Source organism: Strigops habroptila, chromosome 5 (assembly GCF_004027225.2).
Source record: "Strigops habroptila isolate Jane chromosome 5, bStrHab1.2.pri, whole genome shotgun sequence".
In the NCBI taxonomy this organism is placed as follows: Eukaryota; Metazoa; Chordata; class Aves; order Psittaciformes; family Psittacidae; genus Strigops; species Strigops habroptila.
The window spans coordinates 64,553,143-64,570,690 of record NC_044281.2 but is presented as its reverse complement, the minus strand read 5'-3'; the positions used below and the strand labels follow the sequence as shown (position 1 = coordinate 64,570,690).

The 17,548-nt window shown below is 35.2% G+C and overlaps 1 protein-coding gene across 4 annotated transcripts in view; it reads right to left on the bottom strand.

Annotated features, from left to right (window-relative positions):
- Nucleotides 1–1,635: 1,635 nt before the first annotated feature.
- The window catches only part of PCGF5 (polycomb group ring finger 5), a 71,657-nt gene continuing 55,744 nt past the window's right edge, over nt 1,636–17,548 (bottom strand). For 3 of the 4 annotated variants that reach the window (XM_030486808.1, XM_030486810.1, XM_030486809.1), the window contains exons 6-10: nt 16,292–16,440; nt 14,950–15,048; nt 13,310–13,399; nt 11,327–11,386; nt 1,636–9,035 (exon numbers count right to left, since the gene is read on the bottom strand). In XM_030486808.1, the coding sequence (XP_030342668.1) occupies nt 8,988–9,035; nt 11,327–11,386; nt 13,310–13,399; nt 14,950–15,048; nt 16,292–16,440 (446 nt within the window). In that variant the 3' untranslated portion in view covers nt 1,636–8,987. The remainder of the gene's footprint in view (nt 9,036–11,326; nt 11,387–13,309; nt 13,400–14,949; nt 15,049–16,291; nt 16,441–17,548) is intronic. The other variant, XM_030486811.1, reaches the window with a different exon arrangement.

Genomic DNA, 17,548 nt, shown 5'->3' with positions numbered 1-17,548 from the left:
TCTTTGAAAGATATAAGGCTGCGATACTGGTATTGTACTCAGCTCATACAGATTTAAGTTTTTAAACTGCTACTTTGTGGACCCTGAGATGGACCCCAACAATTAATGCAGAAATTAGCTCTTAACTAAAGTTGTAAAAACGCACAGTATTCAAATAATAAACCACATCAAAACCTGATCACTTGCAGATCTTTGTGAAGCATGTGTATTAATGAGATAGTGCCATTACAAGTGTTGATGGACTGAGTGAAATTCTCCCCCAATTTGACAATTATGCAAGCATTTACTCAGCTGAGGTTAGAACACTGAATTCTACTGCTAGAGTACATACTCGATGCAAAACTTATTTACTTATGGGAAGGTTAATACAAGAAATTTAAATTTCAACAATATTAGCCACCCATGAAAGAAAATTCAGTAAGGAAGTGGGAACTCTGGGTCATTTCAAGTCTTAGCTACAAAGATAACTAAAGAAAGTAGCTCCACTGAGGTAAAGCTGAAGAGCTTAACTCAGTGTCAGGCCCACAGAGTAGACCCCTGTAGAATCCCACTGAAATAACTAAACACATTTTGGATTGTATAATAATTACTACAAACAAATGTGGTCGCCACTCTTTACTGCACTTCAATAAAATTCTTTGCTTTAATGTTTGTTTGTTGTTGTTTTTTTCCCCTGAAACTGTGAATGCACTATGTTGAATCAAAATACAGCTAAGAGTGAGGTTTCAAACAGCTGCGAAATATTACAAGAAATGAGTTATTCTGAATTTAAAAAATACTATTTGTACAAATGCTCAGAAACCTTAGTGATGCAATCGCATTCCATGCATGTACCCAGCAGTAGTTTCCTTTGGAGGAAAGTAAGTATTAAACTTAACCAATCAGGTGTAGTTCTTCCATCTGTGGAAATGACATGAAATTTTGTCACGATTTCATGAAAATGTTTACAAGCACAATAAGATTCAACCGAATAACCAAATATACCCTGAAACACCCACTAAAACACAAACGTCACAAAAAATACTAGTATTCTTTGTAATTATTATGAAGTACAAATGTTATAAGGCAGGATGAAGCTAATATCAAAGATGAAAAACAGCACCACCAGTCTATGTTTTTCAATTAGCTTTCTGATCGGACAGCAAATATATTATCATAGTCAGATACAATTGATTAAGTTAAGAAATGCATTTAGCCCAGCTGTACTAACTATACAGCTTCACACAGAATAAACATTCCATAAATCAACAGAAAATGCATTTGAGCACAAAAAATAAAAATGTGAGTGATTCTCTAAGCAGCATTATGTTTTCTTTTTTCTTTTTTCTTTTTTTTCAAAACATTAACATAGATAGATATTGGACTGATTAAATATCTACAAGTGCTTTTCCTTTACAAAAATACATATATTCTTAATAGTAGGATAGACTGTCATTAACAATGACCTGTGTTTTTTTCACTTCAATTTGAATGATTTATATGCTAAATTTTACAACCACAAAAAGGTTTATTTGTAATATGATGTTATCACTTTTGACAAAAAGCTTAAAACATTTTATATTTTAAAACAAATTAGCAACATAACATCACAATATGTTCTATGAGCTCCTAAGTACTGTGAGGGCTGCTTCAGTAAAAACTGGTAACTACTGATCGAATGCAAGGAAGCATTAGAACATTATTACTGCTCACCGTAGGCTCCTTTCTTATCATAACTTGGATCACAGCTTATATAAGGACACTTAGGCCCCCATCCCTAAAAAAATCCATTGAGAGTAACTCTGTATCATCTATTCAGTAGCCTGGAACATCCAACAATTCAGGCTTTGCATTAATTTTAAAAAATGCAAAATATTTTCCTTTCAATAGTTAAGTCTGCAATAAGGGAGAAAATGATGCATTGCTTCATGTTTATTCTAAGAAGCTTGTATTTGAGAAAAAAAAATAAGATCAGTAAGTTTTTAGAATGAAACATTTTAGTCAGCTAAACAATTAAACTGTCCTATTACTTTCCAGTCTAGTTAATCACTATCCTGGAAAAGGAAATCAAGACGTTTGTATTTCTTTATTCTTTCTATCTCATACTGCACAAGTAAAATAATCGACTTCTTGCTAATCAATAGTCTCATGTCAAGGACAGCAATGCCATTTGCTAAAAAAATATCTATAAAAATCTGTATAACATACTTAACATCTTCTCATTATCCTCCAAGTCTGTCCTTTCGACCCTCCAAAATATATCACTGAACTACAACTAGAAAACCCCAAAGTAGCTTGGTGAGTATTTTGTGCTTTGGAAGGTTTACAGGATTGACAGCGCACTGAAGTTTTTTGTTAGTTCACAGGCCAGGTATAGCAGACACATCAGTAATGCAAGCCTTTGTGCTTCTCATTGGGAACATGAGCTGCGACTCAAAGAGCTACTCTAGGTATGTTAACTCAACCTTCAGGCTACTCCTGCTGTTTTTTTTCCTTTTCTATTTTGTCTTGGAAACTGCTAGGTGTGCCTAACCCTTCAGCTTGGTGACACAGGCAGCTACCACCAGTTAAGCTCTGCTTGACCGATTCCAGGTGCAACTCTTGACCACTGTGTTCCAGAAAAGTGCCGATGCCTTATACCAAGTCAGCTTCTGGGTGGCTTTACCTTTGGTATTAAATAGGTCCCTTGAAACTATTAGGCAATCAGATTATCCAGAAAAATAGTTTATTAAAAAAAACCCAACTTTTTTTAATGAACAAACTAAATATCTGACAACAAAGAGTAATTTTAAATCAATTAGTATGTGATTATTTTTCAGTAAAAAGGGAGTGTTTCATTTTACCACATTAAAATTCATGAGAGAACAGCAACAATGTCTACTATACTCAATATAATACAAACCAGAATTTTAGGAGTAGAATACCATCATAAAATATGTGCCTTGCACTTTGACAATAAACATCTTTACTACAACTTAATTATTAATACAAACCTCAGTATTTTAACTAGCAGCACAAACATTTTACTGTTGCAGTAATGTTGTATATTGTATAGCAACTTACTCTCAACTCGTACTTTGCTTTCCACTCACTGTCATGAGGAAAATGCACAGTAACTACTTCTGTTCACCTCATCCTGTCAACTATCACATTATTAACCTTGTTAGAAGCATTTGCTAAAAATACACATAAAAGTTACTTCAAAGAAAAGTACACCTAATGGTTCAGATAAACAAGTGAAGTCAAACCAATGCCTCTCTTTGGTTGAAATTAATGTAACGACAACAACTTCCACTTCTAGACATCTTTCATTCTAGAATGTTTCCTCTATCCTGTGCCTACAGAACTGGGTCTCTTTCTGCAATTACAAAAGGTAGCCTAGACATTTCCACCGTCCACAGAGCTCCTCCGTTTCACTGCCATGCTCCAGAACTGTACAGATCTAAACTGTGTACTGGAGAATGAAACAATGTCCTTATTCAACTGTAGTGGCAGTTACCTGGATTCAGACGATTTATGGCATATACCTTGGATGGAAGAATCTGTCAGGAATTCATTAATTAATCATTTTCTTATTCTAGAATCTGATGTTTTAATCTGTTCTACAGACATGGTGGACAGTAATTTAAAAAAAAAAAACCCACCACCAAACAGGTAGATCTGCTTATATATTACCATAAATACATTTATGGTAATAAATATATTACCATTGTAAGATCGTCTTTTGGAGGACATTCTTCCAGAAGGATGTTTCAGCTGAGGTCTGAAGGCCTGACTACCCATATATGATAAAACTAGTGGTAAATGAGCAGTTGGAAGCTTTTCACATTTTGTTTAGGGTGAATCAATCCCCTTGTGTCTTGGGAGTACATCCTGGAACATTCTCCAGTAAACTGCAAGCATTCCTCAAACAAGTGTCTTTAGCTGAACCCCTTGTGGAAGCATTAACTTGTTCAAACTAGCTATAAAAGATTCAAAATGCAGAACTGTGAAAACTTTGCTGATACCTGTAAGAGCTGCTTGGTGAACAAAACCTATGAGCTGATTCCTCGTGGAATTTCTCCTTTACAACGCCTCAATGTCTTTACTTGGTGGGCATTAAATGGTGTGGTGTATGGGAATGGGCAAAAGATGTGTAAGAACCTAGAATTAATTACGGGACAGAGAGTGCCTGAATAGACATTTTAACTGAGATAACTAATAAATTAACATAGCATGAAGTACGAGAGGGGAATATCCTTCATGATATATGCATTTCTGATGGAAGCAGATGCCTTCAACCTGGCTAGGTTAAGTGAAGAAACTGCATCAAGCTCTTGATTTAAACATCTCTGTTTATATATTTGTTGTGGATAAGCATATGTGTCTTAACTGCCTTTGGTCTTTTCCAGGATAAAAATGAGTTTGATCAGTCCATGTAATTGACCAGTATTTTATGTAGCCCCTCTATAAACAGGACTCAATCTGTTTGAGACACTGGACTTGCTTTGAACAACTATCTGTTCTCTAGTATTTCTAGTAGACAGTGTCTGGCTGAGCTGGATGCTATTCCTTTTGTTTCAAGTCTTCCCAAGAATACTTCTTTCTGGGGAGTGAATGCTTCTGGGTGTCTTCAGTGATACGAAAATGTATAAAACCCCACAAATGGGACAACACAACTCAGCGATTAGTTCAATGAAAGGACTAAACCCTGGCCTATTTTGTTATTTTAGAAAACAGCAGAGAAGGAAAAATTGTTTGCTTTTCTCACAAAGTCATGTCTAACAATTATACATGGGAGAGATGAGATGGAACTCTGGACCATTGCTTTGTCTGCAGCAGGGAACAACAGCCTAGCTTATATCTAAAAGGAATGTGATCAATCTCTTTTCTCCTGCAGATACACTGGAACTGTTCTCGATAACTGCAGAAGAGAAAAGTCAAGTCAAATTGTTGAAACCTAGTAGAAAAAGACAAAGATTCAGAATTCAACGGTTCCTCATGCAGAAAATGAAATAATTTACATATAAAAGTAATTCTTTTCATATAGTTTCTACTGAGATAGGGATTTTTTTTTTCAATTTTAAATTATGTAACATAACACACTTCTTTTTCTGCTTGTTTCCCATGAAAGCAAGCTTCTCAATACAGCATGTTTCTGAAATATTCTGGCTGAAAATATTAAGATCATAGATAAAATACAGAAGCAAATATTACCCTGCCAAATGCAAATAATGGGCTTAAAAAGCATTAATAATCAGGCACTTTGCTTTATATAACGTTTTCAGTAAAGTCAAAATAATACTTTTTGTCTTTTTTTTTTTGCATAATAACTGCAAGCTAGCTGAGTATGCACAATATACTTATAGCGTTGCATACTCCTATTACCCAAATCCCAGAAGCTTTCATGTGAACAGTACCTACTATAGTGATGAGTCACTCAGATTATTGTAGTAATCTTATTTGGTATTTCATCCAAATAAAAATACGTTTCTAGGACTAGGCCCTTAGCTATGAGCAGTGTAGTAATGCATGATGGAAGATACATTTCTTGATTAACCATCTAATTCCATATTGTTTAAGATATTATAGGATCTTGTTTGTAAATTCTAGTTTATGGTTCGTTACTTGACAAATGTGACATACAGCTAAGCTCAACAAAAAGTTACTTATGACTTTCATTAATGAGTTACCCCAGAGTTAAAACCAGACAGAAGTTTTTCACTTTTAGGGTGAAAAAAAAAAAAAAAAAAAAAAAGGAAGGCACCAAATCCACTAAATAAGATATAGCAAGGTTAGGTAGTAGTGTGGAATTTTTTAGGTCTTATTCCTCTGCAGCTAGGTACTGCCAATATGGGAAAGCCATAGAAACATAGTGGCAGCTACACTTATTTTATATTCTTATTCTTTACAAGCATGCAGTCGTGACACTTTGTCATGGAAATGCTCAGAAAGTGTGACTGTATACAGTCATCTGCTCTAGGATGGCATATGGTGCAGTTTTAATGGAATGCTTAGGTACTCATCTCACTTTACCCCATCTTTGGCACACAGGAATCTGTACATGCATTCGCATATTCCTATCCTGTTCAGATATTCTTAATTGGCACAGATGAATTAAATATGCATATCTGCAGAGACATGGCACATATGTACTATATGGGAGAGAAACTTCCTGTAAAGAAGGCAATGCCTGTGTTACACAAGCTGCCCAGTTAAGATATGTATTTCACTGGCACTTCACTGCTACAAAAACTATTGAACTGTAACAGCATTCAGGCACTGTGCCATCAAATCAGAAATGCATGAAGTGTAGGTGGCTAGATCATATGCATTTAATGCCATGATTCTCAGCTGGGAACATTAAATCGTATCTGTCCGTATATTCCATGCTTAAAGTGAAGATTTGCCTTCTGTAATCTAGCTTTAAGTTGCATCAAGATAATACCATGAATTAAACCAATGTCCATGTCCAATCAAGAGAATTCATGGTTCTCTGAATTGTGAATACAGAAGGTCATTAAAACAGTCAAATCTTCTATTAGTTGCCATTCAGAAGCCAATATAAAGTAGTCCTGTTTCAGGGGTCTGTTGGGTGGATGAAAACGTCTGTGTAAGATAACTTGAAATGGATTAAAAAATGACATTTTTCTCTTTTAAAACAAGTCTGTTCAAATTTGTCGAAACAGCAAGCACAAGTGTTGAGAAAAAAATCGTCACCTGAACCAAGTAGAAATCGTACTTAAGCGTACTACCATTAAATTTTGTGATAAACTGAAACAAGCGTTTTATGTCACGTGAATCTGCGGTGAAGATTCTGGTATAAAAACACGTGAAATATATAAAAACTGTAAGATGTCATTTGTATGTGCAAGTAAATATTTACAAATAATATCTTATTTCTACCATACAAAACAAGTGTATATACTAAAGAGAAGAATGATTTGCAATTAGAATGCATGCTCTGCTCTTCCAAGTTGCTCCATGAGGAAGACCTCTACATACACAAAGAATCTCTGCTTCCCTAGAGACTGCAGAGAAGGGCCCTCCCTACACGGAGTATCTTCTTGTTTCTGTCAAGTAGCACATCATAGACCGGGTGGGCAAAAAGATGACCGTTTCCTGCAGCCAACATATGCACCTATCTACACTGTGGGCAAAGGAGTGCCTGTATCAGCGCACTATGCCTGCAGAAAGGAGCAGCAGCTGCCTTGACGTTTTGCTTTCCCAGGTTCACTGGCATCTGCACAATATGTGCAACCTTGACCTGCAATGGCAGGTTTCCTAAACAGACTGCTACTGACAGCATCTTTATTTCTGCACGTCATATGGGCTTTGGAGTGCAATGGTAGAATTCAACCCGACTACATATGGATTCCTCAGTCATCAATGCTAGAACTCCTACTAACATTAAAGGGGCCAGATTTATCCACAACATGCTTAGTTCTCCTACAGAAACATACTAAGGTATATGAACATAAATTCACAAGGGAGTTACAGCCTTGCATCTACTTTTTTATACTTGATCCCAAGATAGAATTTTCACTTTGTCTTATCTAAGAATTAGTTCACTCTATAGTAGCTTCTGAAAAATTGATTTGGTTCCTTTTTGCTGTATGCAAAAGGCCTAAGAAAGTAAATTGTTATCTACAATACTAGCAGGTGTGTATAAATAGAAATTACATAAAAGTACTGAACTATAAGTATCTCCACAGAATTTAAAGTGAAAAACTCAACTGACTTTTAAGCAGAGCAAAGACAATGGAAGACTACATAAGACATATGCATTACTATGCTCCCTGCGACATTACCGCAAACCCCAATAAACATTCTACACTAGAACCATCACGCTTGCAATACCTAAGGCAACAATCGCTTTATCCAGCACTATCAGGTCTTAGAAAAAAAACGACCTGAACAATTATTTTGGTCAGACTGCTTATCTTCAGTATTGCATTACCTCTAATTTCATGGAAATATTTTATGATGTGACTTTAACTAATGAAAAATTCTGTAATGAATTCTAATCTCCAGATAGTCACAAGAGATATGTAATGTAATTAAAGCTATATATTATTTTTGTCTTATATACCTCCAACCAATCTTAAAAGGAAATGCTTACTATGAAAGGCAATAATTATGTAAAATTTTGCCTTTACTGTAATCTTATAGTGAAATTTATTTGTTTTATAGACATCTACATTATTTTTAACTTCACTTTTTATGGAGGGTTTATTAGAAGAAAGTAATCTGACCAGAAGACATTTTCCAAAAATAGCTAGTATCCCAAATTCCAACCTTTAGGGAAACCATAGAAAAGTGCAATCACAAAGGCTGCGATGCTTTTAAGCAGTATTAGCAGAATCTATTTAGAAGATTTAAAATTACCGTTTTGAATTACCATGTTCTACATCTCTTGTTAAGGATAATTAATCTTCATTCACTGCAAAAGGACTGTTGCACACTCATGAGTGAGCTATACCTGGACCCATGAGAAACTTACCAAGAAAAAAGTAGTGGCCCAATCACCACTTTTCTAAATATATTTTCTATACAAAATATTTTCAAGGTATAATCCTTAGTTATTTGTACAGTACTCTATGGTTTAAACAACAATATTCAGTAAAATAGTAAGTGTGTGAAACTGCAACACCACATGGAATGAGCACTCTGCCATTTTGCTAGTGTAATCAATATTAGGACCAGAAAAATTTTCTAACACGCAAGCAAAAATATTCCATAGTTTTTGAATCTCGACTGTACACTTCATGATTTTGGCTATGATTTGCAGCACACTCGTAAGATACACAAATATCTTATGCACATTTCAGTAGCAGAATGGCACTTGGCTTGCTCTAATAGAAACAACAGAGATGCAACTGACAATTTAAGAAAGACAATGTCCTTATTTGCATGCTGAAAATCTGGTTGTGTCCCCCCCTAATCCAGGCACATCCATTCATTGTGCAATCTGTCGATGGGTAAACAAATAGTGCAGGATTCATCTCAGTGGGATCTGGCCCTTTGGTCTAACCGAAGTCAATTCTAGGTCGATACTGAAGTACCATAGGGTAAGACTGAAAACAAAAGCAAGAGAAAAACAACAACACACACAGACAAGAAAAAATGAAGACATAATTCATAAAAAATACAAAGAAAATGCAGTTAAAGATGCCTTAAGAACAGCCGGAGATTACCACTGTATATGTATATGACAATCAGTTTTATTTATATAAATTAATTCTATATATTTCAACAGTTAAATCCCTATCCATACTTCAAATCCATATTTAATCTCTAAGCCAGTTAGTTATAGTTATTTGTCATGAATATTAAATTCCTGTATCTGCTCTTATATATTTTATGATTTATATTTTGACACATGTACTTAGAGGGCTCAAACAACTGCTCTTATTTCTGTGTTGCTGTGTTTGAGAAAAAGCAATCTTGAAATTTTATGCTTTCTAAACAAAAGTGTATTTACAGATGATGTACTTGGTTTGATTTTTATAGACACAGAGATTCATCGCTATACTAGTAGTCAGCACTAGTTAACAGGAGGCAGGCTACCCTGCTATTAAAAAGAAAGATAAGAAAAGAAAGAAGGACAAATAGCTGTCAGCTGATTTTCTGAGAGCTGAGGCTAACTTCTCCCACAAATCCATATCCTCAACTTCAGGTCTAGTGATACATTTTTATTAGTTCCTACCAGAAAAAAATCCCACTATAGCGGTGGGGGGCAAATCCTGATCCCTGAATTGGACAAAACCATCGTGGAAGGGGAGCCAAGAATAGGTGTGCTTCCAGAAAATGGTCTGGGCACTTGTTGCTGCAAGTCCTCTTTTACTAAATATCTTATTTTTTCAGTCTGCCAGCATTTTATGTGTCTGCTGTTTTCCTCTTAACTTCATTAGGATATTGGATGTTTTCTATAGCATAAACCCCAGGAAAATCTTACTGTCTCAGCCACGAGGCAGAGGAACATAGCTAATTTGAGTCTTTTTTACTGAAAACTTGGAAATATAAAGAATTATTACAGAATCGATCTCTAAACCCAGAAATATTTTACTGCATCCTTCAAATGCAATACAGATGAACTTCAGTGACCAAAAAGAGAAAAAGATACACTGCAGAGACCTATACAGGTTAATAAATTTCCATGCCATGGTAGTGAAATGATCACCAGAACTAAATGTGATCGTACTTGCTTGGGATTTACAAACTGGAGTGTGGAGAAATCACAACATAAACCCAAAGGTATTCATAGTACCAGGAGCATTTAGGAGAGAAGACAGGGAGCACCATGTGCAGTCTGCATATGCAATTAACAAACACATGATAGGACAAATGTAGTATCACAAAACTACTTGATCTCTGTTTTTCTTGCATAAAATGTGAAAACCACATCACTTAAATACTATTTCACAGGTTTTTCATTTTGATTATATAAAATGTCTCTAAAAGTACTCACATCTAATCAGAAGTGCACACAGGCAAAGACAGAGCAGCCACCTCAGTGAAATTGCCATGTAAACCCCTGAGGCTCAGTGTTTTTGCACAAAAAAATACAAAACAACTATACAAATAAAATGCTCCACGCTGGACAATTCTAATTATTGAAGTGGGCATGACTGCAGCAAGTCATTCCCATCCATAGTGGGAAGTGACCCTCCATCATTAACTTCAGGTTTTTGCTCAAGCAAAAATATTATTTCAAACTTCCAAAGTAACTTTTAGAAATCAGTTCAAATCAAAATTCTCAATGAGGAAACTGAAATATTGTTTTATATAGGTATGAACCAGTTTGATCAATGAAATTTAGAAATCAACATCAGTCTGCAAGTTCTGGAGTTTTTGGTTTGTTATATTCTAGAAATAAGGCATTATTCATTTCTAATTTTAAAAGATGTGAAAGGAATACAATATTAGAAAAATCTAACATTTCTTCACTCTATTAAAAAGAACATATGAATTGCCATAAAGAGAGGAAACCAACGTAGTCTCTTTTGACTCACACTCTTCAGTTTTGATCCCGTGTCAGTGACTGCCCAATGCTACTAGTTAGAAGGATGAAACAGAGGGATAAACCTTCCAGGCTGATGGAGATATCAGCCTACAGAATGACATCTCTCTAACAAACAGATAAATGGCATTATGTAAAGTAAAAGAAACTCCTAAACCTTCTGAACGGGTTCTGTTTCTTCATTCAATAAAGCTTTCTCTGAAGGAACAAAAATGCTCAGGCCTTGCTCACAGAGTTTTAGCACTTTCTAGTGAGGAATTATAAAAACTCCACAACTTGGATTACAATTGAAGTGCTGACAGGACCTTAATGACTGTAGTATGTACAGTCGTGAGTGCCTCTTACCTGATAAAAAGTGCCATCCTGTGAGCAGACTTGCGAAGATGAGCAGTTCTGACACCGAAACTGCGAAGGAGATGATTTTCTGATCAGATAAGAGGCATCCACAGCTGGACATACACATTCACCATTTAATGCTCTTTGTTTTTTAAGTTTTCAAATGTAAAGCTTAAAATTAATTTACTTATTTAAAACAGGAAAGACTTCTCTAATGAATAAGTGGATATTTTCCCTTTACTATTCCACCTCTTGTAAGGTCCACAGGTACATCAGTACAAGCTCATGGTGAATAGTACCAAAGACGGAGATAATGGATTTACTTGATCTTCATCCAAAAGAAAAGACTGTTAATTAATTATTGCAACTTCTGTTTCATAACAAAACCCTTTGTTAAGGAAAACAAAATCACAGAAGCCCAGATGTTACTGGATTTATTACCAGCACAATGCAATTTGTACAGGTTTTATTCTGTCATCTCTGACTTCAGGGGAGTGATTTAAAAATGCTAAAAGGAAAAGATGTACACATACCTGGCTACACTATGTGTATGTAAACACAACTTAAAAATTTTATCAAGAGTTGTCAACTTTTATATCCAACTTATGTTAGAAACTATAGCGCTGAGAATGTTGAAATATTTAACTAGCACAAATAACATCCTTTTTGTCAAGATGATAGTTACTGTTGCTTCCAAACCCATGCAAGTGTCTGAATTCCATTTGTAGGCAGAGGTGGGAGTATTAGATGTCATGAAAGAATTCAGTTATCACTGAAGTTGTTGCCTCAACACTTCCCAATAGTACAGCCAATGCTAGCTAAAATATAAGAGGGCAAGCCAAACAGACACCCACTGGTTTCAAGGCAGCATTGGAAAAAAATACTACTTCAAGCTCCCTTATTGGTGCATATTGGGGTTTCAGCAATCATCAAATTTCAGTGCAGTATTCCTTTCAGATTTAATGAATACTTGCCTATATATATTAACTCCCTTAATTCCTATCAAAATCTATCTATCCTCCTCCAGAGTAAGGTAAAACTTTAGGAAACTTGTGAACTGTTAACTCCACAATGTGCTTAATCCTCTGTCTTTTCTGTCTGTGCCCCAGTGCTTTTTATTCTGAGTACCAGGAAGCTTAAAAAAAAAACGTACAGAAAGTCTGGAACTTTCTACAGATTAGTACATTAACACATGTTAAGTGCTCAACCTAAGCTACACTCCAATATAACCTCCACTGGTAGAAAGAGACAACAAACCTGCATATACTTCAAAGCAATAAACAAACACAAACAAACGTACAAAAGAAAAGAAACGGGGATATGACTTCTAGCAAAAAAATATTAAATTTACAAGGCGATATAAGGGCTACTAAATCAAATGGAATATTGGACCCGAAAGAAATGTCTCTTACTAAATGGAATATTCTAAAATACACACGTGGAGCAAGGAAAATCCATTTAGCTGTGTTATCTGCATGTTAGTGTTATACAGCATATCTAAAAAAATGGGTACTACAGAAATAATAAGATTTCTGTTAAGATAATGAAATTAGATTTCACCAATAACATTCCAGTGTCACTTTCAGTTTACTGACTGAATAAAAGATTCTTAATAAAGAACTGCTGGACGCAGATTCCCCAACTATTGGGAATTGGTATTCCCCAACCTCAAAAGGTCACTAAAAGCAAATTCAAAAGCAGAAAAAGAACAAGTGCTTGGGTTTTCAGATACTTGACCTAAAACTCTAAGCGTAACTTCCGTGTGAACTTTGTATACCTGCTATTTTTAAGTTTCAGAATCTACAAGATACATGTGCTGCAGGGTTTCGCTTGTAGGGTTTAACACAAGAAATCCAGAAAACATGCAAAATGCATTTTTAAATAAGGTTTTTTTGAAGGGTCACAGAATATATTTTAGTCCGAGCTGTGAAAGCATGTACACTTTCTATAATAAATATACCAAAATTTTATTAATAATGTAACAGCATTTACGTTTTCGCCTCTTAGTCTCCATCTTGTCATATAGATGAATTCCATAGTATGATCCTTCCCCATGATTTCTCCATTGCATAGTACATCCAGCTTAAAATACAACAGAATAAACAGTAAGACAAAGGGACGCAAAATTTTAAGGTCTAAATGAACTGCTAAATGAGTATCATTATACAATAATTCCACTTCATTTTTTCACTTTTGAATTTTCAATTAAGGTGTCAATAGAAGAAAGTCTGCTAAACTACAAAAGAAATCACTAGTAGACAAACACTCCCTATATTTAGCAATACTACACAGTATCAGTTTGTACAAAAAGCCTTGTGCTGTATTTTGAAGGTCTTCTTGATATGTCAATGCTCTTTCAAACCCAAATATCTACAGAATTACTGTAATTTTTTATTTTTTTAAAAAATAAATGTAAGTTTAGAAAAAAAAATCTAAAATAACTATAAATTACAAGGAAAATACACTTCCGAGTACACAAACGTTACTCTTCTTTAACTGAAGGCAAAAGAAAAACAAAAGTAAGAATCTTACTGTGGAAAATGACTGGTTTAAACTGTATTATAGCATCTTACTTTTACCCTCCACTGAAAATGTTTGACAATTCTTTCATTACTGTAGCCATAATGTTTTTCTGGTTTTTAGAGGGGAAAAAAAAATGGTCAAAATGTTGAAGTAAGCAGATTCTATGTAACACCATAGCCATTAAGGTGCCAAAGACAGATTAAATTAATATAATTGACAAAACCAAATAACAGCTAAATGGCTGGTCAGCATGTCATGAATCTGTGATGAACTCCTGTGTACAGCTCTGCAATAACCTGAGCACCTGACCTAACCCAGCCCTACCTCTGACCAAAGCTGGGAGGCTGCGATTTGTGCTAAAGGCAGCCTGTAGTTCCTAGAGTCATTGTCTTCTATTAGAGAACTGGCTGAAGAAATTGTGCTGAGGTCAAAATTCCTGTATCCCTGGAAAGAGGGGAAGCAAAGGCAGGAGTCACACACTTCCCAGCTCCACCATGCATTACAATTTTGACCATGTTAGGACATCCCCACAGGGAACATCCTTAGCCAAGATCAAATCACTCATGCAGCAAAGTGCACAATCCTCTACCCATCAAATTCCACTTAATTCCAGGGAAGCTGCAAAATAGTATCTGCATTTAGAAAAATTCAAATGCTATTATTCCTCCTTTCTTCATAATTGTTGGATAGTTTCTTACATCTAAAGATAAACTGCAGAATAGTTTGGTGTACGTCTAATTAAGCTCTCCTTTTCCCCAGTAGCTACTAGCCGAAAAATCTATTAAGTGACTTTTTCTTTAGCCACATGGAAAGAGAAAGCATTTCTTTTTTGCAGAAAAATATCAAAACCTAATGTATGTGTTCCTTCACAGGTGAGCAACAAACTGAAGTTACTGGAACAGTATTGAGTTCCTTGATTAGCAACTTCAGTCACTGGGATAAAATGATCACTTCTCATTTAAGGGCAGAAAATGTAACTTGGAATATTGAACAGTACTTAGTGATTGGGCTAAAGAAAATATTTCTTAAGTTCAAATATGATTAAGTTTCATAAAAACCTAGTACTTTACAGGGAAATAAAAATACAAGCATCATTCTTTCAAATGTACCTCATAAGAACTTGGAAGTTTTAATTTTAAGCTGAGAAACTTTTTGATAGTTCCCACGGTCACTCGAGTGGAACAGCGGATAAATTTCTTCATTAAACCCTAAAGCAACAGCAACAAAACAGAACAACATGTTAGAAGTTTTACTGCAAGAACAGTTGTAATTGGTATTTTTTTCAACCAGTAACCGATTATACTGCACTCTCCTCTAATTCAGACTGGCACCAGAGATTCATTTTTCTTCACTTTTTTGCAAAATGTACAAGATGACAAGTTCATTTGACCCATCCAAAAGATACAGAAAGGAGGAAAAAAAAACCCAAACCACCCCACCACAACCACCAAAAGGAAGAACTTAAATAATCTGTCTGTGTTCGTTTCACTGGGGGGTCAAACTGATGTTACATTTCTTAGAATTTCTTCAGTCCTTGAAAGAAAAAGTAAGTAAAAACATCCTCAAATAATCTAGGTGAAATACAGAGAAGCTACAGTTCTGAGAGAACCAAACAGTTTTGATTCAACAGGAGAGCTGGAAACCCGAGACTCCTACATGGCAATGGAAATACAGATTTCTTATTATATAGCATAAACATGGCGATAACACATACATATGTTTTCTTGCTGAATCAAAACTTTCTTACTGTGTAAGAACTTCCAAAATTGCACACATAACATAGCACACAGAAAATGTAAGTAGTGTTTTATTAGACAAATTTTAAATATTTTTTATCATCCTTGTCCTTCTAATTTAATAATATTTTATCAAAATCTAAGAGGATTTCTAAACACTTTCTTCTAGATCTGATACCATTAGGTAATCTTCCTTTCAGGAATAGAGGCCAAATATCCCTAATTCTTAAAACAGCAGTTAGCAGGTATTACTCTACACATTTTACAGATGGAAGTGACCTGCCCAAGGCCACAGAAGATCCAGATCCCAGTCATTCAGTGCACAACGTATCTGAAAAGCAGCTTCATGCTGGCATGGGAAGATAGCAGTCCTGAAAGTGTGAGGCACCTCACCTACAGCTAGCTTTTTAAGTACCAGTCTGGTATATTGTAATCTGTTGTGTAATGCAGTTATATACCATCAAGGCTGTAGACTACAAAACTATACTTCATATAAAGACAAAATAATCCATGGTCACAGGTGGATTTCTGTATGGAACTGTATTTTTTGCTAAATTCCAAGATGCATTGGAAAGCCTCAAACAAAAGGACAAAATAAGTGTGGAAGTGGAGACAGATCATCACATTAAGGTGTCTTAATGGTTATAAAGTTATTTGGTTCCTGCAAGATGCTATTCTGCCAACAACAACAGCACAGATTATCTTTACCACTCACTTTGACTACATTATCTCCTGATTGCCCATTGTTGCGTAAACAGTCGAGGCAGATAGCAATCTGTGGGTCACTCCTGTGATAGTCTTTATCTTCTTCATTTTCATCACACTCCTCATCTACTTTGGGTTTATCAGCTTTTGGGCTTTCATCTGTAAAATACACAGATCATATTATTTAAGTGTAAGATAACTAAAAGTCACAGTAGCAATAAACATATTTAAAGTAATACTTCATTTTCAAGTGCATATTTTTTCTTCGAATTAACTTTATACAATTTTAATTCAGTGCATTCTTAAATCTACCAATTCACAAATCTCTGAAAACAGTTTTATTATTGAAATTTTAACAGAATATGCAAACAGCAGATTTCTATGTGACAGAAAATAATTAGGCTGATGGACCACTAATGGCTATGGCTGTCTACTTCTGTTTGTGTCCAGTGATTAAAATCCCACAACTGAGCATGCATCCAGATCATTCAACCTACTCTATGGCAAAGCAGTTCACTGCCAAAAATAATGCTTTTAAATATATAGTTGAATAACTAATCCCAACACTTGCAGATTGAAGTAACATGAGCAACCAATTCATATATACTGTCTGCCACAACAACCCAGCAGAGACTGAAATGTTAAGTAAGCTAAGGGAAGATAAACTTAAATTTCATCCACTTTTGACCCCATCTAAGTAGTGTCATTGTAAGAACTTGAAGTGCCCCCCTCCAGAAGTATTTTATAACTAGTTATATACATACTTATTCCCCTTTAAAAACAAAAATAAGAAAAGAGGAATGGTCTCCATATTTTTTGGCATGGCGCACACAGCCTATATAATCACATGCATATACACACCATGTTACCTCTCTTCACTGACGCTGTTACAAGCTCTATTGATTCCTGGTTTAGAAATCTAACTCTCTGGTGAAGCGCAATCTCCTACAGTTTTCAAAGGCTTAGCACAGTTGAACACTTGAACGCTAAGACTAGCACGTACATCTAGGTAAGGCTGCAATGTATGTAAGTAATAACCATAAAATGAGCCATAAAATGGAGTAATTTTTACAGATTTGGAATACAATATACAATAACCCTATTAAATACATTTGTGTTTTTCTGTATCCCCAACTTATTTATTTTGATTTAAAACAAAGGCTGCTCTCTGTTGGAAGAAAACATTGTCACAAATAACTTGAATAAGCTACTTTTGCATTTCCTGAAAAACTTCCAGATCAAGTTCTGCTGTTTTCCTACAATTACC